At 33.4% G+C, this 20,896-nt stretch overlaps 1 protein-coding gene across 1 annotated transcript in view; it reads left to right on the top strand.

Moving 5' to 3' along the window:
* Window positions 1–20,896, top strand: part of LOC133091476 (uncharacterized) — a 184,535-nt gene that overhangs the window by 134,237 nt on the left and 29,402 nt on the right. Inside the window, exon 5 of the mRNA XM_061190823.1 lies at window positions 8,887–8,980. Coding sequence (XP_061046806.1) covers window positions 8,887–8,926 — 40 coding nt within the window. The 3' untranslated portion in view covers window positions 8,927–8,980. The remainder of the gene's footprint in view (window positions 1–8,886; window positions 8,981–20,896) is intronic.

Raw genomic sequence — 20,896 nt, forward strand, 5'->3', positions numbered from 1 at the left:
AGACTTTGTCGGTTTGCTTTTCCAAATGTGAATTTGCTCTCATTTATAACCTTCTTCTTGTTACATCTTCTTTATCCACATCCAAGAAGAATAAAACAATGGTGATTTTTACCTAATAATCTATATAGTGTATATTCAAATTTGCTAAAAACCTAATCTCTTAATTTCATAATCTGGGAGCAACAGAAAATGACTGAGAGTATTTATTCTTTCACCTTTTTGTGTGATAGAAAAATTATTTGAAATGCAGATTTCAGTGAATGAATACATTGTTTCTTGGTTTGTATCACAATATTTCGTATCTTTTTAACTGCTTTGAGATCATTTGTTTCTATTATTTTTATATGAGAGAACTGAATATTTCATTTTATTTTTTGCTTCATTTGCTCTCTGTTGCAACCAGCCAATCAGTAAATATTTTAAACGTTTTATATTTAATTTTTACCGAACATGAACCCACCATACTAAGTTTTCCTTCCACATATTAATTTGCAGTTTACTGTACCTAGTTAAAGATCTACTTACTATATATTTATATAGGGTGCATTTTATTATTTCTGTATCTACCATGGTACCTACAGCTTTATTCTCAGTGCTAAGGAATCATCAAAAGATCACAGCATTATAAATGCTGGCAATATTGGGAACATTTAATATTCGACTAATTTTAAGTAGCATTTAAAGCTATATGTGAGAGGTGGTATTAAGACTTAAATCACTCAGAGCAAAATGGCCTATAATGTTGCGGTTTAAACATTCAGGTATTTTTCTGCATAGTCATTCAGCTCATTATAAACACAGAGAAGATGGAACAAATTTCTGGAAAGACTTCACATTTTATATGTATAGCATTTGACTTGTCACCTTTGAAAGATCTAAAATGATACTCCATTAATTTTTCGTACGTCCCACAAAATCTTGACAGGACAATCCTCTAAACCTGAAAAATCTCTAATAAACAAGAGTGACTCAGAAGCTCTTTTTGGTTGCATTTGTGCTCATATTTGGATTTCATTTTTTGATTTCTCAATTATCTGTCACCGAGTCAATAATGACCCCATCTTTGTTTAATCCTAGAGGTAATTTGTGTAATCCAGACATCTTTTTCTGTTTATAAGGAATTTATTCCTTTGGCAGTGTGTTATTTTCTCTAACAAAACTCTTCATTATTTGACAGGTTGGCATAATATTGAGCTGTTCTTGGTAGGATTTGAAATATTGTTTTTGAAATATTGTTCTTTTGGTAAAAGATAGCTGTTTCCAGATGTCATAAAATCAGTCATTACTGCAGCTCACAGAATTTCTTACATAATATGGTTTCTTTTGCTGTTATGAGTGCCAGCACCAAAAATCTGCAGAAGGTCAGAGCCTAGTGGTTCCTCCAAGCACTGGTGGCTTTGATACTTTAGTCACATTAACGTGTTTTTCAGACATCACTAAGGACGATATTCCTATTCTTCTGTGCATTTATTTGCATTTTCTCTGCTTGTCATTTTATTGTTTCAATGGGTTGACATATGGGGACTTCACCTCCTTGCACAGAGCTCTATCACCTCTCCCTGCTATCTTTTTGTTTCTATTGGAAATTGTGGTAGAATTTGATTTGGTTATGTAGGTAATTTTCGTTTTGGTTTTTTTCCCTCCATTTCTTTCTTTTATAACTTTTTAATATTCTCCCAAGATACAACCACTTGTTGCTTTTTTCAGTTATATTGGCTAAAGTCTCTTTTATTAGGATATTACCTTGAGTATTTATTTCCATTAATGAGGAGTGATGATTCATCATTTTGGAGGGCTGTTTTGTTTATAATTTGAAAAGTCACTTTGGCTTTACATGTGTTATATAAACTATGTGTTATATATAAAGTATATGTTATATAAAAAGATTATGCTTTCTTTACATTATCAATGTTATAAATATTGGAAGGAGAGTATTTACATATTAAAGGACATTTAAAAAGTCTTATAGCATAAATTTGGTGTTTGCCTAGGAGCACTTTTTTGCCAGTTTTAATAATCTATAGCTGTATTGTGAAGCTGCTTATTTAAAAAATATCTACAAGAGAGCAATTTTTAGTCTGTATGCACATACTTTAAATTGTATTTATTTAAAATTTTTCTATAAGTTAATGTAAATATATCTTCCCTCTAATTAGTTTTCTCTCTAATTAGTCTTAACTAACAAGTACTAATTAATGAGTCTAGCATATCTTATTAATTTTTTAACTTACATGATTTTGTTTTTATATAGAGAACATCTTCCAAAAAGACTTTCTGAGTTTCGATTCAATATTTTCTGCTAAAGCTCGTATAACACTGTAGTAATTTGTTCAGTTAAATACAGTGGACCTATTATTTTAGACCTATTATCTTTGTTACCACCATGTAAATAAAACATTATGGTTCATATTCTGGATCTGGATTTCTTTTTAGGCAGTGGACTGGATTTATGATAGCTTCATGAAATCTTTCTTCATAATAGTGTTCTTTGAGATGTCAGTGTCTTTTATGTCAGATGCCCCAAAATGTTGTTATAGCACCATTAATATACTCAAAAATATGTGAAACTTCTTTAAGGCCTCCTAATTTTTGTGCACAAAAACAATGGTCTCTCTCTCGCACGCGCACACGCACACACAAGGTCATGGACCCATTGTCTGTTTCAGCAGCAGAAGAACATCTCTTTTTGTTAGGGGAAATTCCAGTTCTTTCCTTTGGTGGCATGAAGTTCAGCATCATTCCCCAGGTTTTTTATATTCTTCATGGTGGCTCATGATCAATTTATAATATTTTGTTTGTTTTAACCTTGGGGTTAGTTAAATATGTTAGGTAGTAAATTGCTGACTGGTACAACTAATGCCTGTATTTTGCCATATTGCTTTAGAATTTAAAAAATTAGTGATACTCTGTTAAATGTTCATGAACTTCTGTTGTCTTCCTCCAAAAGGAGGCAGTACAACTTTGGTGTTTGACTTGTGAATGCTTTTTTCAAAACATTCTTCTCTTGTTTGCTCATAAAATTTGTTGTGATTCCTAATCATAAATTCAAAGAATCATGGAGTTAGAAGGGGCCTTCAAGGTTACCATGTTTCAGAAGGAATTTAAGCATACCTTCTGATGTTGAAATTCCTTCTTTGATGTCCCTGTCTCTTGTCCAGTAATTTCATCTACCCTTTTAGCATAATCCTCAACAGTGAAATCAGTAGTTGTTGTCACTCTTACTTTTCTTCCTTTCTTTTTCCTCCTCTATAGAATCTTCCAGCATTGAAAAGTACTTCATTTCTGGTTCTGGAAATGTAGGCAACTCCTGTTGGTGATGATAATCAGAGAAAGAGGAATATGACGTTTTAGAAAAGAAAACTGAGGTGATGTCAGTGGTAGTGACTTTTTAAGGAAGCCACACACACACTCACACAAAAAGATAAAGGGGGGATAAACTACTAGAAATGTGTTGAGAGACTACTGGGACAGGACTCAGGAGGCAAGAGGCAGAACCTGAGAAGATAAGAAGATAGCATCAACATCATCCTAGCTATTTATCCTATAAATAGCTTTATACTGTGTTTCTATAGCACTGCCTCTGAGGAAGTCCTTGAAAATTTCTAACACATGGAAGGATAAATGAAATGATTCCTTTAAAAAATTTTTGTTTTATTGAATGTAAACCTATTAACACAGACCTTCATATTCACTTGATTTCATTCTCCCAATCCATTTTTTTTCTCTACAACATACTCATTTTTGTCAACCTTGAGTTCTCATTCCATAGTAGTTGAGGAATGAGAACCTTATTTTTGAGGTTGAGAGAGACTATATAGAATTATAGTAATAAATGAGCTGCCAACCCATTTACTGGGTCCAGCTCTATTAGCTCATTAATTGTCTATCAGAAAGCCCAATAGGATAATAAGATAAAGTTGAATTTATTATTGCCAGAATATTAATATGTATGTTCTTGGTACTGTATTTGGCAAAATGTTGTACTTAGTTCTTTCTCTCCGGAAAGGTCAGTTCTCAAGGTGTTTGCATATTAGTGTAGCCAAAAAATCACTCACTAGTATTCTCCAAATAACAGATGTAATTAAGGAGGTCTATCACAACCAAATTGATTATTTATTTTAGCTGAAGAGATACCCTGCCTAGACCAGATGGATGTTTTTAGAGAATGCTAGTAGGGAAAAAAAAAAGGGATGGCTATTTTTTCTTTATTTAATGAAAATATATCATTTACTGTGAATACCTTGAATACCCTGGTTATTCATAGAGAGAACTTTCATAGAGAGAACTTCAGTTGCTTTGGACTTTATAGTTTCCTACTGAAGCCAGATCATATGGACAAGTTGCAAGAGGGCTAAAGACAAGGCTTAATTTGGTGGACAGGATTTAGAATAACCTATGGTTGTTTTTGAAAGTGACTTGGGCATACTCAATAAGGGCCTCTTAGGCTGTTTACCACAAAAAAATAGAATAGCTACAAAAAATATATATAAAACTTATTCCAGATCCACTAAAAGAATGATCTGGAATAAATCTAATAATGGTCCTAACTGGCACTAAGAATGGCTTGAATATGCTCAGGCTAAGATTATTCTCTATGATAAAAACAGTTGAGAAAACAAATCTTACATGGATTGCATGATTAGAGCTCTTGTACTGAAGAAATTTGGAAACTTTAAGAAAGCAAACATAGGCTAAAAATATTTTTAATTCTTTGAATGTTTGTTTTCTGTTAAGACTTTGTGAGGTTTTTTTTATTCTCTAATTTCTTTCTATAATCTGTTTCTATTCAGCCATATATGAAACTTGTGAATTAAAAAAATTTTTTACATCACTGTCAGATCAGAATAAATGGGATCTTGAGGGCTATGAAATTGCATACTGCTAATGGTATGAAAGCAATAACCTGTAAAAGTTTAGTTAAATATAATTCCATAGCTCAGGGAAGTAGAAAGCATGTTTTCTTCCTATAAAAACTGCCATGTTTTAAACTTGGGAGTGCAGTGATATTTTAAGGAGACAAATTTTTTTGTAGAAAAAATTGAGTTAAAACCATAAGTTTTATATCCCAGTATTGAACCGTACTTCATGGATTTTAATGTGATTAGGCTTATAGTACATTGCATTCAGAAGCAAGACTGAGGTTTTTAGGATACACCCTTTATATCACAGAGGCTTTATTATGTAAATGGTACAGAAATAATAGGAAGCATGTAGAGCTAAATGAGAACTTAGAAATCATCTTATTGTGAGGAAGAAGTGTTGGAAGTAGACCACCATGGCATTTTCCTTTCTGTGGGAAACCTCATAAACTGCAAAAGGGTGGAAGGCATAAGGCAGAAATGATATGAGGATGTATTAGATAAGGCTACCAGAGCTAATGGATGAGGGCTTCATGAAATGCTATAGTTAATTGTAGACTGCATGAGTTGAAAACCCAGCTCTGCCAGTTATTATCTGTGAAACATTGGGCAAGTTACTCTCTCTCTTCCTCAACTTACTTATCTGTAAAATGTAGATGATAAAAGCATTTCTTAGGATTGTTGTGAGGATTAAATTAATTAATGCTACTTAGAATTTAGAAATCAGTAAATGTTAGTTCTTACTACTGTATTTAAAAGCAAGGAGGAAGTTTTAGCAACTTATATGACAAATGTTGGAGATACCTAATGTCCAGTATCTAGAAGTCTGTATTTTTAATCATTGAAGAGTAATATATATAGGTTGTGAATTCTTTGGTGATGTAGAGTATTGTGTAATTTACAGTTATTGGTTCTTCTTAAAACAGGTGGTTTTCCTAAGGAAACACTGAACCATGTTCCCTATGACTTCTGTGTTAAGTATATTTAAATAGATTCTAATTTACTGAAAATTGTTCATTCTTGTTAATTTAGTTGCTATTAATACCAGTAATTATTATGCTATTACTCTCAGCCAAAATTACCTGGCTTATTAGACATTAAGAGAGTTAGGTGCCATAGTCTTCAGAACAGATGGGGAAGTTCATGCAGCATAGGGAGATTACAATTTTTAAAGCATTCATAGTCATAAAGTATACTAAAGAGAAAAGCTAGGTGCCTCAATCACTGTAAAACACTGTACTTAATTACTAGAAAAACATGCCAAATCTTAAATAATAACAAAAGGTAGAAATAAGGGACCACAAGTGAGTACCTGATTAATTAGCTAAGTAATTTGCAATAATGAGTGAAGGAAGTCAGAAGAGAAAGATAGCCTTAGTGTCAGGTTAATGGAAATTTCCGTTAAGGAGCAAGCAGTATCTGAGCTAATTTTTGGTTGACCAAGAGATGAGAGATAAACAGCAAAAGGCAGCTGAGGTCAGATAATAGAAGGCCAAGAGTCTTCTATTAAAAGACACTGGGACTTCATTTCATAGCTGTGAATCACAGAGGCAGACGTACAGCCTCTGCTAACGGCTTGAGAGGTGGAATAGCTCCCTTTTTGTGAAGACATTTGGGAAGTCCATGACTGTTGCCCAGCTGTTAAGCAGCACTAAGCCTGGGAGAAAATATCGACTTTGGTCACGAACTTAAGATTGATGTTAACTTAGTAGAAAAACCTAAAGTCTTTAGTGGCACATGTATATAGGAAGAATACTTTATTAGGAGCTCTTCCATCTTAGGCAGATAAGAGAAAATATGTATAGTTTTCTTTCAAGGTTTAGTACTTGTTGATTACCATCTTTATTGTGTATAACAGAGACTCTGATATTTACCTCTGTTTATTAGACTTTTCTTTTTCAGAAAGAATCTAAAGAGTAAGTGATGTTGAATATATTATTTTTATTGTGAAGTACTTCTGGACCTGTTTATAAGAATTTTCAAACTAAAATGTTAACAGCCTATTTCATGTTATTTTTAGTAAGTTATGTTTGTGTGTGTGTGTGTGTATGTTCTTGAGGAAAATGAATCAAGATGTTTTCTTGGCTTTGTATCTAAACAGAGCAAATGATATTAGAGTAGCTTTTCCCCCCCACTAAGTTAAGGACAAAAAATTTTAATTTTGAGACATTGAGGGCATGTTTCTAGTTATATATGAGGTTTTAGATTAAATTTTCATTATAGAATATAACCTGATTTTCTCTTTTTTGGGCCACAAGTATTTTATCAATTACCTACACAGTTTATTTAGGAGGATAGCAAAGCTTACAAAATATATGATCCATAAACATTATTTTAGCTTAACTACATTGATTTATTGCTGAAGTCCTATTTACTCTTGTTTAAAGTTACTTTTTACCAGTGGGTTTTAGGATTATCTTTAAAGATTAGAAATGTAACCTCAGAATAAACTCAAGAAGTTTTTTTATAAATGCTTATAATGAAGTTCTAGTAATAGTCACTATTTATAAATACTTGGAGCACTGTTTTTTTTGTTTTGTTTTTGGCCGCGCTACACAACTTGCGGGATCTTAGTTCCCCAACCAGGGATCAAACCTGTGCCCTCGGCAGTGAGAGCACAGAGTCCTAACCACTGGACTGTCAGGGAACTCCCTTAGAGCACTGTTTTACAGGGACCGTAGACCTTTTGTATTATGATCACCGGAGATATCTCTAAAAATAGAGACTCCTATTAGCCTAGTTCTTCTGAATCAGAATCTCTGGGCATGGCACCTGAGAATCTACATTTTATTTTAAAGTAGTACCTTTGGTCCTTAAGTGCATTATAGTTTGGGATTCACTACAACCACCATTTATGCCATGCTTGGATCCATGTAATCTAACATATAGATTGTTGAGGTAGGTTTATGTGTGTCATGGAAGCTTTGAAGTCATTTTAAATATTGAGTAGTGAGATTAGTAAGTATCTTACTAGTTTTCATAGACATCTGTAGTAAGTATTTTTTTTAAGTTAATGTCTTATTAGTTATCTGTAGAAACTAAGTCAAATAGTTGCAGTGAGATTGTTTCTTAACCTGCAGAACAGATATCCTTCCTTAATGCTTTTGAAAAATAGCTAGGTTCTGGCCCCCATGTGATACCAATTAACTCAGAATAGGGAAGAGACTGAGTCTCCATACATTTAGAAGTGCCCCAGGTGTTTTTAATGTGTAGCTGCAACTGAAACAGGGATCTACACTAATGACCGAAAGGAACAATGATGTTCCTAATCAAAAAATTATTGATTGGCTTTGGAATCCATAGTACTGAAAACCACATGCTAAAGGTATGGCACTGTAGCATCCAAATCCTGTTTCCCTAACTGCTTGTCTCAGGCTTATTTAAAAAATCAAAGGAAATCAGAATCAAATTATTTCAACAAAGAGCATTTTCTCTGAATAATCCCAATTCTCTGTTAGAGGCAATTTCTTTTAAAAGACCCCTGCTAAGCTTTACTAGGTTGATGTAAAGCACTGATTGGGCGGTTGAAGTGATAAGGGGTAAATAATACCTTTTCATTAGGACAGAATATTTAACTAATTGATTTCTATGATTTTGACTTTTATAGGCAACTCAAATGTAATTGAGAATATATTTTTGGTAATTATTCATTCTGAACAAGAAAAGTATTTTCTAGGGTAGGGCTACATTCATGTAGGACATCAGAATCAATGTGTTTAAAATTATATTTCTTAAAAATGTTGATAGAAACTAGGTTAGCGAAATAAAATTAGTACTTACAGAAAGTACTAAACTCTATGCCAGGGATCAAAATATATGTTTCACAAAACTTTCTGATCTTCTAAAGGGAAGAATTATTATTACTGTTTAATTACATAAAATATGTCCTATGATACATACCTCCCTTTGCCCATAGTTATTAAAGAAATCATAAAGAATAATTTCAAGATCTCCTTTAATATTTAAAATAAGTGAAAAAATATTTATAACCTCAAAGTCATGATATTTTCTTATGTTTCTCTTTTAGATGCTTATTGAAGATATCAGTTTCTGCGTATGGGAAGTAGCTATTGAAGGGTATATGGTTTACAGACAAGATCTTTAAAAAATAGACACTCAAGGTAAGTAATAAATATAGCCTCATAAATAAGCTAATTTAAATGGTTAGGGCTGCCAAATTATAATTTAATTTGCTAAACTTGCTTACTTTTTGTCACTGGCCCTGTCTAAGCAACCTCACAACCACATTCACTCATATTCGGAAACAAATTTTTATGCCCTAATACCATCTTGACAGGAAGTATCAGATTTCATTTATAATGGGAAGTTCATAAAATTGATGTATTATGGAAGAGTGCAAACCAATTAAGAAGACTGGAGAAGAGATTAAGTAAGCTTCCATCAAAACTGTGTGCATAACTCAGTAGAGTTTAACTTGAAAGAATAATTTTACAGAAACTAGTCTCCACTTTATTTTTTAGATGTATTTATGTCCTTAACCATGTTAAAAACTTGTTTTTTAACCACTCCAGAAAACACTGTCATAGTTTCAGATACTCATAGTATTACCTCTGAATACCAAACCTCTTTTTCACTATTTCTTGAGCCCCCAAAGATTTGTTTTGACTTACCATATCCTTTCACTTATATTCTGTTCATGTCTCCCATGACTGTTTACATGCTTATGTTACTAAGTAAATTTCTGAATACATTTGGTAAAATTTTGAGTGAGATAAAAAGAATACAAAATGCAAAAAAGGTACTTTAAATAATTTTGTGTGTCAGTTAGGTACCCTGGAACCTTGGAGAATATGTGACCTGTTAATGGGGCACTTCTGTTTAGCTCTAGAATCCTTTCTAAGTGGGAATATTAGACCAGTAAAATCAAATTTTATTATTTTTTTTCAGAAGAAACCAGAAATACTTTGAAAAGTCCTAATTTTTCAATATCAGCGTAAAATTTTTCCTGTGACAAACTCCACTTCTGCTACTGTGTGAATCAAATAAAACAGTATACAGCCTCTGGTGTGGGAATTTTTTTTCCTTTGCTCTGTTTTTCTTCTTTTTGAGTGTAGGTACTTAGAGTCTATTTTTCCCCCTTAATTTCTCGTTAGCAGCTTAGTGATTTTTGCTAGTTTTCTGTGATGAATATTATTGTCAGAAATGACTTCTCTTGAAAATATAAATATTACTTATTTTTAATTTGTTTCTATAGTTTTATATGGTGAGTTGGTTGCTTAGAAGAGCTATTAAATTGTTTTCTGAATTATAATAATTAGACAATTATTTTTATAGTTCCTTTATCTCCAGTCTAACATAGATCCTTCTGATTTAAAAAAAAAAAAAAAAAGGTTTCCTTTTTACTGTACCTTTTGCATAGAAAATAGAGTTAATCACATTCCTTAGTTCACATGACACACTGTCATCACTGGTCCATGAAAAGCACTTACTTTATTTATTTATATATTTTCTTTTATTCTCATTTCCACTCTCATGCTGCTGACCTGGACTCATAGGAAATCATTCTAATGTGATAGTCTAATATCTGTTGCACTGTTCTCTTTTGTTTATATGTATTTTCAGAACATGGGTATTGGTTTATATATATGTATTTTTAAAATATTTTAAGTGGAAAATTTTAAATACATAAAAAAGAAAAGGGAGTATAATATCATGAATTTTCATGGGCCCGCTTCTCAGCTTCAACAGTTACCTCATGGTTGAGCTTGTCTTAACTATATCTTACGCCTTCTCCCCCACTTATGCACATTAAATTTTAATATGCATAAATGGTATTGTGCTGTGTATCTCATTCTCTTTATTACTGTTTCATTTTACTTATCCTTACATTTTTATCATTTATTTATGTTGTTGTGTTTACATTGCTTCTAACTGCTGCATGGTATTCCGAGGTTTGTAGCTATCATGTTTTAACTATCCACATTTCCAGTGATTTCCACCCAGATTACTTCCAATTTTCTGTTGCAACAAACAATGCCATGGTGAACATCCTCATATTTCTCCTAGCGTAGTACTTTGCAAGGATTCCTTTGGGATATATACCCAGGAGCAGAATTGCTGGGTTTATACTTAATTTGTCTGAGTCATGCCAGATGCTCTGCCAAATAAATACTTGGACCACACTCTCACCAGCGGTAACCCCCTCCTTCCTGCCAACCCTTGACATTATCTAGCTTTCTAATACTCTCAATCTAATGTGTGTAATTCTGTAGCTCACTGTTTTAATTTGAATTCTTATCACTAATGAGTTTGAGTATCTCTTTCATATTCTTGTTGGCCTTTTGGCTTCCCTCTTCTGAAATTCCTTGTTCATATTCTTTATTTTTCATTTGGGTTCCTATCTGTTGGTTAATGTTCTTTAAGAGTTTATTATATATTTTAGATCTTCATTTCCTATCAGTTTTAGATATTAAAAACAATCTTCCATTTTTTTCAACTTTTTAATTTTATGCATGATGTCCTTTAAGTAGATATTCATGTTTTAAATATTCAATTAAAGATATTTTCTTGAAGTCTACTGCTGGTGTACAGAAATGCTACTGATTTTTTGAAACTTGACCTTGGTTCTAACATTACTGAATTCTCATTCTTAATAACATTGCTGTACTCTCATTCATTTTTATAGAGAGATGATCATATTATCAACTATACATAATGATGGTTTTATTTCTAATTTCCTCATCCTTACATACTTTTACTTCTTTCTTCTTTCCAATACCTTTGGTCAGTTCCTCTGGAACTATGTTAAATGGTAGTACGGACAGTAGGCATTCTCATCTTATGCCCAATCTTAAAGAGAATATATCTAATTTCTCACTTAAGCATAATGCTTGCTGAAGGTTTTTAATATAAAACCTTTACCAAATTAAGAAAGGTTCTTATTTCTAGCTTGTTATGTATTCTTACCATAAATAAATTTCAAACCCATAAAATGTTTTTTTATGTACTGTATTTGGTTAGCAAATATTTTATTTAGGTTTAGAATCTACATTCTTAAGTGAAATGTGCTGTACTTTTTTATTCATTTTCCTTGTCTGGTTTTGCAATTAAGATTACACTGGCCTTATAAAATGAGATGAGCAGCTTTTTTTTCTATTTTTTCTAGAATAACTTTATATAATATGAATTTACTGTTTCTTTAATGTATGTTACAACTCATATGTAACAGTATCTGGTTGTGAGATTTCTTTGAATACTATTTATGTCTTTAATCCCTTTTGATCTATTCAAGTTTTCCCCTCAGCTTCTTCCAGTCCCCCTCCCATGGGTACTGCTAACACCTGATTGTCCTCCCACCTGCAGGTGTAACAGCCCAGACCCACTTTCCTTTCAGTCAGGAAATACCTAGACAATCTCAGTGTCCACATCTGAGCCATGTAATAGTCACTCTGTTTTGAGCTAATGTCCTAACCCTGACCAGTGGGCTCTGATCTGCCCAATCTTGCTTGACTTAAACTGCCACTGACACATACCCAAATTAATCCTGAACTCCAATAGTTTTCTACTATTCTATAACCAGAAACTTTGGTTAACAATGCTCTGAATTGACTTCTTTACATCTCTTAAAACCTTTGCCATACTGCTGGTTACGTGTGTCAAGGTTGTATAAAAGGTAAATGTTTTGACAAAAGAACAAGTAAGGTTATTATGTTCAGGGAAGGTTAAGTGTTCAGAAAAAAATAGGCAACCATCTGGTCTAATGTCCTGTATAGTATATACCAAATTGTAGTTAACTTTGGAAGATTTTTACTTTATCTCCAGAGTTTGACACTTTATTGTAACCATTTATTATCAGAAGAATAATTAAAGGTATTTCCATGTACAAAAAGAAAAAAGAGTAGAGAGCACAAGCAGGAAGTTCATAGACCCACTAACAAAAAGAAATGATCAATAAACATATAATAGTTATTGTAATTTTTGATGCATTTGAATGTGTTTCTACCATCTTATTTCAGTTTTTCTTACACACTTTCATACTATATCTTTCTTTTTAATTCTTTCTTACTTAAAAAAAACTTTATATATATATAAGTTTTATATATATATATATAAAGATATATATATATATATATATATATATATATATATATATATCTCCTCTAAAAAGATTCTTGCACGGGCAAATTATGTATGGGACTTAGAGGTCTTATTAAGGAATTTAAAGTTTAGGTTTTATTTTAACTGTACAAGAAGCCATTGGTGGGTTTTGAACATAGGATTGATGTGATTTCTGAAATTTAAAACATCTTTGGAAAACATTGGATGATAACTGTGACTTTAGTATTTTGTTTTAAAAGCAACTCTTTAAAAGCCATAAAATAATAGATGTGTAATTTTTACTATAAAAATTTTAAACAATTAGAAAGATCTATAAATTAACTTAAAAAAGCAATTGAAAACCTAAGAATTAATAGTAGCTACAACAAGGAAGATGCTGATTTTCTTAATATACAGAGTGTCAACAATTCAATATGGAAAAGACAACCCATTTTTATAAAAGTCTTGAACATGTAATTTGTCAAAGAAATGCAAATGGCTAACAAACATGAAAATGTTCCATTTTCCAACCTCTCCCTTGCATTGTAGTAACATTTTTCTAGTGATCAGTTGCTGCCTATCATTATGTTTTGCTGTTCTTTTCATTCGCTTAGAGTATCCTTGTTATCAGTGCCGTGCTAGTCCTTTTTTGTATTACTCATGACCGAATGTAATGGTTTTGCCTGGCTTGTATGTGTGTGTGTGTGTGTGTGTGTGTGTGTTGGTGGAGAGGGTCCAGAGTATTGTTCCCAATTTGCTTTCCAAGGAGCAGTCTTCTCTGTTGCCACAGACACAAAATATTTCCTGTAAAAATGGCTTGTTTATGTAGTCTTTGTGTAACCCCTACCTTCTTTACTTCTCTAAACCTAACGGAGTCTACTGGATTCTGCTGATAACACAACTCACCTCTGTTCCCATACCTGTGATTATAAACAAGGCCTGTAACAACTTAGGGTTTGTTATGTACCTTCAGGGCATATTTTTTGCCATCATTTTCTGAGATCCACACTGTGGTGTCCTTTTGCACTACATTTCTCCAAAACTGCTTCTCTTCACTTACGCTCATGTGGCTACTATCAGGTCTCAGCTGCTTTTGCCTATTTCAGAGTTTGGGGATTACAACTGAATCCTAATATTACTGAAAATATATTTAAATGTGTTTCTCCATAAAGAAAGAAAAGGAAAGAGAGAGACAGGGAGTGATGGATAGAAAGACACAGAGACAGAGAGAGAAGAGAGAAAATGAATAAAGCAATCAACTCTAGGAGCAGAACTGATCCAGAAAGCAAGAACTCTAGGAAACATGTTATAAAATGACAGAAGGTGAATTATAGCTGGCCAAAACAAACTTAAGAAATACTTACTTCAAAGATGAAGTTGAAAAGAACAGAGAAGAGACTAGACATTATGGAAAGTACTTTTAAGGAATATAAAAGGTTAAAATGAGAAGAATGAACAAAAGAAGCCAAAGAAAGAATAGAATAATTATAGAAAAAATTTTGTGTGTTATGTCTATAAGTATTGATAGATAAATTGAGATAGACACTCAAGAAAAAAAAGAACAAATACTTAAGGATAAAATTTAATGTCTTTTATAAAATAAAAGGCACATATGGAAAAGGCACACCATGGGCCAGGGAAAATTAACCTAGAACTGTCAATACTGAGACATAGCTTCATGAACTTCCAGACTTTAAACATGAAGAAGGAATGATTAAGTCACTGATTAGAGGGAAATGGGGAAAAATATTTGCCCTTGTCTCTGATTTATCCACAATAACATTTAGGGCCAGTTGACAGTGGAGTAACATCTACATGACCGTATAAAAAACAAAGTATTTTGTATTTTAAATTCAAAGTGTCTTCAGGTATAAAGACTACAGACAGTTTTGAACTCAAAGAATATTGTTTTGAAAAAAATTCCTAAAAGATGAACTACTACCATTCAGTTGGAAATACCTTAAATTACCACAGAAGGATGAGCAGTGAGCATTGAAAGCATTTAACTGTAAAATAAAGATGAGAGCAAAATGTAAACACTATATTCTATTCTCTAAAAATAGAAATTACGCACTACCTTGACCTATTTTCTCCCCTTTTCCTCCTGGGTTTTGTAGTTGTAAGTTTGTTGATTTCCACTTCTTTAATACTTGAAACTCAAAGAATGTCCATTAAATCTGCAAATAATAAAAGTATTAGCAGAGTTTAACAGTACAGAGAAAAATACTAAAAAGTATTAACTGAAATATGAAGGAAAGAAAGAGCAGGACAGAGTAACAGGAAATATGCTAATATCTTAATTGCTTATAGAAGTGAACTAATAGATTTTGAATAGAGAAATAAAAGACAAAGTTGTATAAATTACCTAAGTTAATTTATAAATACAAAGTTGCATAAAGTTATAAAAACATAACTACTGGAACAAAGATATGTACAGAGAAGCTACACATGGAGAGAAACAAGATAACTAATGATAAAATATTTCTTTTTAAAAAAAATCCCTAAAGTAAGTTAAAATAAAAAGAATGAAAAGCAATTCTTTTTATCAGATGCCCACTATCACAATTATCATTTAAGATTGTACTGAAGGGAATCAGCCGAGAGAAAAATTAATGTAAATGGGCTTTTAGCTTGTGTTGGTTTTTTAGAAAGTGTATTTCCAACTAAATCACAGAGCAAAATGCTGTTTTCTGTTATATGCAAGAAATACAAGAAATTGCTTTCAAAATATTGAAATCTAAAGAAGGATAAAAATTAAAATTAAGACAGATAAAGGCAAGCAAATACTTAATGTCAGACCAGACGAATCATTCCACATAAACATCAAATGAGATGAACAAAGTCATTTTTTAATGCAAAAAGTGCAATACACAATGAAGATGTAGCAGTTATGAATATCTGCAAACCAAATAACATGGTGCCAACACTTATAAAGCAAAAACAATGTAGGTACAAGGGAAAATAGTCAAAAACACACCAGACTTGGAAAGTTTATTAATTCTCTCAGTCCAAAACAGATCAGCCAGGCGTGGGGGTGAGGGAAGAATGAGGAAACATTGAAAGCATTTGCACAAGTCAGGAACATTGCAAAGATGCCCAGTGTCATGACTATCATTTGACATTGTGATGAGGGGAAAAAGCCAAGAAAAAAATACTAGAACTATAAAAGAAATTTAGAAATATGAAGTTAAAAGCTCCATGTGCAGATCATATTATATACTTGGAACTGCCATCCAGTGGATTTTACTTAATCAACTGAGAGACTACTACAAATAATAGAATTTACTAAGCTATTGTAACACAAGATTAACGTATCCGTATGGGTAATTTTCATGTATAACAAAATAATTTTAAATTAAGCCCTAGTGCCACATTGTGCTTACGTATATTGTTTGAGTATGTGCCGTAAGCCTAAGAATATTATTAGTTTCCTATGGCTTCTATAACAATTACCACAAACTTGGTGGTTTAATACAACAGATTTTTTATTCTCTCACAGTTCCAGATGCCAGAAGTCTGAAAGTAGTGTCACTGGGCCAAAATCAAAATCAAGGGCTATTCTCCCTCTAAGGTTCCAGGGAGAATTGTTTCCTCACCTCTTCGAGCTTGTGGTGGCTGCCAGCATTCCTTGGCTTATGGCCACATCTCCACTTCAGTCTTGGGTTCCATGGCCACATTGCCTCCTCCATTTCTGTGTGTGTCTGCTTTTGTCTTATAAGGACCCTTGTGATTGCATTTAGGGCTCACCTGAATAATCCAGGACAGTGTCCTCATTTCAGAATCCTTGATGTAATCACATCTGGAAAGACCCTTCTTCCTTATAAGGTAACATTTACAGTTTACAGGGATTAGGACGTGATATCTTTGGGTGGGCATTATTTAGCCAATGTATGTAGTGAATTAACTTCCTGTGCATCTAGAATGGTACTATGTACCATTCTTGGGAGAATCAGGAAAGTACTACCCTTGGGATAGTTAAGAAAATTTTATTCACATATTTTTGTAGAATTTAATTCTCTCACAGAAACCTAGTTGGAAACGGCTATATTGGTGTATGAAATGACAGAATGAACAGGATTATAAACTTCAGCAATAGACTTAATAAATGCAGGAATATTGAAAATAATAAAGATGGCATCTCATATCAGTGGGAAATTGTTTAATACATGTTGGGACAACTGGTTGGCCATCTGGAAAGAAAAGTTGAATCCATACCTCACACCATACACCAAGATATATTATAAATGTACCAAATATTTAAATGTAAAATATGAAGCTACAGAGGTTCTCAGTAAACATGGGAGTGGTTTTTTTCTTTTTTTCTTATTTTGACTTTAGAGTAGAAAAACGTCTTCAAAACAAGATCTATAAGCTACAGAATGACATGACTAATAAATCTGACCTCATTTTTCAACACACACACACACACACACACAGAAGCAAAACTCAAAAGACAAACTTGAACATTGAAAAAAAAGTTTGCAATTCTTACTGAAGTGACTAAATTTTTTTTTTTAATTTTTTATGTATTTATTTATTTATTTATGGCTGTGTTGGGTCTTCGTTTCTGTGTGAGGGCTTTCTCTAGTTGCGGCAAGGGGGGGCCACTCTTCATCGTGGTGCGCGGGCCTCTCACTATCGCGGCCTCTCTTGTTGCAGAGCACAGGCTCCAGACGCGCAGGCTCAGTAATTGTGGCTCACGGGCCCAGCTGCTCCGCGGCATGCGGGATCCTCCCAGACCAGGGCTCAAACCCGTGTTCCCTGCATTGGCAGGCAGACCCTCAACTACTGCGCCACCAGGGAGGCCCCAGAAGTGACTAAATTTTTTTAAAAAAATTTTTATTGTAGTATATTTGATTTACAATACTGTGTTTCAGGTATATAGCAAAGTGATTCAGTTATATATATATTCTTTTTCAGATTCTTTTCCATTATAGGTGATTACAAGATACTGAATATAGCTCCCGGTGCTATACATTAGGTCCTTGTCATTTACCTGTTTTATGTATAGTAGATGTGTATCTGTTAATCCCAAATGCCTAATTTATCCTTCTCCCTCATTTCACCTTTGGTAACCCTTAGGTTGTTTTCTGTGTCTGTGAGTCTGTTTCTGTTCTGTAAATAAGTTCATTTGTATCATTTTTTTTGATTCCACAAATAAGTGATATCTTATGATATTTGTCTTTCTCTATCTGACTTCACTTAATTTGATAATCTCTAGGTCCATCCATGTCACTGCAAATGGCATTATTTTGTTCTTTTTTATGGCTGAGTAATATTCCATTGTATATATGTACCACATCTTCTTTATCCATCCTGTGCTGATTGACACTTGGGTTGTTTCCATATCTTGGCTATTGTAAATAGTGCTGCTGTGAACATTGGGTTGCATGTGTCTTTTTGAATTAGAGTTTTCGTCTTTTCTAGATATATGCCCAGGAGTGGGATCGCTGGATCATATGGTAACTCTATTTTTAGTTTCTTAAGGAACCTACATACTGTTCTCCATAGTGGCTGCACCAATTTATATTCCCACCAACAGTGTAGGAAGTTTCCTTTTTCTCCATACCCTCTCGCACATTTATCATTTGCAGGCTTTTTGATGATGGCCATTCTGAACAGTGTGACGTGATACCTCATTGTAGTTTTGATTTGCATTACTCTAATAATTAGTGATTTTGAACATTGTCTCATGTACCTGTTAGCCATCTGTATGTCTTCTTTGGAGAAATGTCTCTTTAGGTCTTCTGCCCATTTTTTGATTAGGTTGTTTGTTTTTTTAATATTGAGTTGTATGAGCTGTTTGTATGTTTTGAAAATTAAGCCCTTGTGGATCACATCGTTTGAGATATTTTCTCCCACTCCGTAGGTTGTCTATGGTTTCCTTTTCTGTGCAAAAGCTTGTAAGTTTCATTAGGCCCCATTTGTTTATTTTTGCTTTTATTTCTTTTTCCTTGGGAGATTGACCTAAGAAAACATTGGTACAATTTATGTCGGACTGTTTTGCCTATATTCTCTTCTAGGAGTTTTATGGGGTCATATCTTTAAGTCTTTAAGCCATTTTGAGTTTATTTTTGTGTATGGTGTGAGGGAGTGTTCTAACTTCATTGATTTACATGCGGCTGTCCAGCTTTCCCAACACCAAAGTGGCTAAATTTTTTTAAATATACCTAAAAAATACAAAATGATAAGTTAAAAGACTAACGTTGCAGTCCGAAAAATGACAAAATATATGAACAGGCTGTTTACAGAAAAAGAAATACAAATGCCTCATAAGCATATGAAAATTTCAACTTCACTCTTAATAAAAGAAAAGCCACCATGAAATACTACCTGTCACCTATTGGAATTTCTGAAATTCTCAAAATTGGATATAATATAGTTTTGGTGAGAATGGAGGCATTCTTTTATGTTCCTGGTGGACTGTATATTGACACAAATATATATTGACATGGAGGGTAATTGGCAGTATCTGTCAAAATTAGAAAAGCATGTTTTCCAATGACCTATTTAATTACTTCTTGGAGTTTATCCACTGATATAATACTTTATGAGATAGGTACAAAGTTATTCTTAGCAATATTTTTTTTTAACTTTTTTTGGGTTTATTTATTTATTTATTTATCAATGGCTGTGTTGGGTCTTCGTTTCTGTGCGAGGGCTTTCTCTAGTTGCGGCAAGTGGGGGCCACTCTTCATTGCGGTGCGTGGGCCTCTCATTATCACGGCCTCTCTTGTTGCCGAGCACAGGCTCCAGACGCGCAGGCTCAGTAATTGTGGCTCACGGGCCTAGTTGCTCCGTGGCATGTGGAATCTTCCCAGACCAGGGCTCGAACCCGTGTCCCCTGCATTGGCAGGCAGATTCTCAACCACTGCGCCACCGGGGAAGCCCCAATTCTTAGCAATATTTAATAGCAAATGTTGGAGAGACCTAATGTGCATCTATATGGGACAAATTTAACTATGGGCTATCCAGATGAAATACTATGCAGCTGTTAAAAGCAAACCAGGAACTTGCTATTTCTAATAAAGAAAAATCTTCATGGTCTATTTTTTCAAGTTACAATTAAAATTACAATATTACACATGCAGAACAGTATGTATAGGATGCTACCTTTGTGGTTCAAAGATAATGAGGAAGAGAATGTTCGTTTTTATATGCTTACTTATGCAGAAAAATCACTGCAAGGATACACAAGGAAATAATAATGGTGATGACATAATCTCATGGAGAGAGAATAGGAATTAGATAGATGGAGAACAGGAGTGGGAGGTAAATTTTACTATAAAATATTTTAAGCTTTTAAAAATTATTAAAATAAATATATATCTTAACTATTTAAATTAAATGAATAAACGTTTGTTCATTTTTTTTCTCAAATATTTATTGAGGGCCTACTTTGTGCCAGGCAGTGTTTTAGGTGCTTGGGATCGGTGAACAAAACAAAGATCCAAACCCTTATGGAGCTTACATTCAAGTGGTGGGAGAGGGACATTTAAAAATAATCACAATAAATACATAGTGTTGTACCTCAGAAGATAATATGTGCTATGGAAAAAAACATAAAACAGAGTAAGTTGTATTAGCAGTGTCAGTGGAATTAGGAGAAGGTGTTGCAATGTTAAATAGGATTAGCAGGGTAAGTCTTATCAAGAAAGAGCAAATTTAAGCAAAGACTTAAAAGAAACAAGGGGGTTAGTCATGTGGATATCTGAGGAAAGAATGTTCCCAGGTAGCGAGAACAACCAGTGTAGACTCATTGGGCGAGGGACATGTCAGATGTTTTAAATAAAAGGGTTAGAGGCCAGTGTGTCTTTAGCAGAGCAAGAGGGATAGGGGTAGGATGTGGGGCCAAAAAGATAATGATATACATTGGACTTTGTCTTAGCAGAGAAGTAACATGATCTGACAAATTTTTGAAAAGCTTACTCTGGTTTTACCAATGATAATTATTACAAATAGGCTGATGGGGAGCAAGT

This window comes from Eubalaena glacialis, chromosome 1, assembly GCF_028564815.1.
Source record: "Eubalaena glacialis isolate mEubGla1 chromosome 1, mEubGla1.1.hap2.+ XY, whole genome shotgun sequence".
NCBI lineage: Eukaryota > Metazoa > Chordata > Mammalia > Artiodactyla > Balaenidae > Eubalaena > Eubalaena glacialis.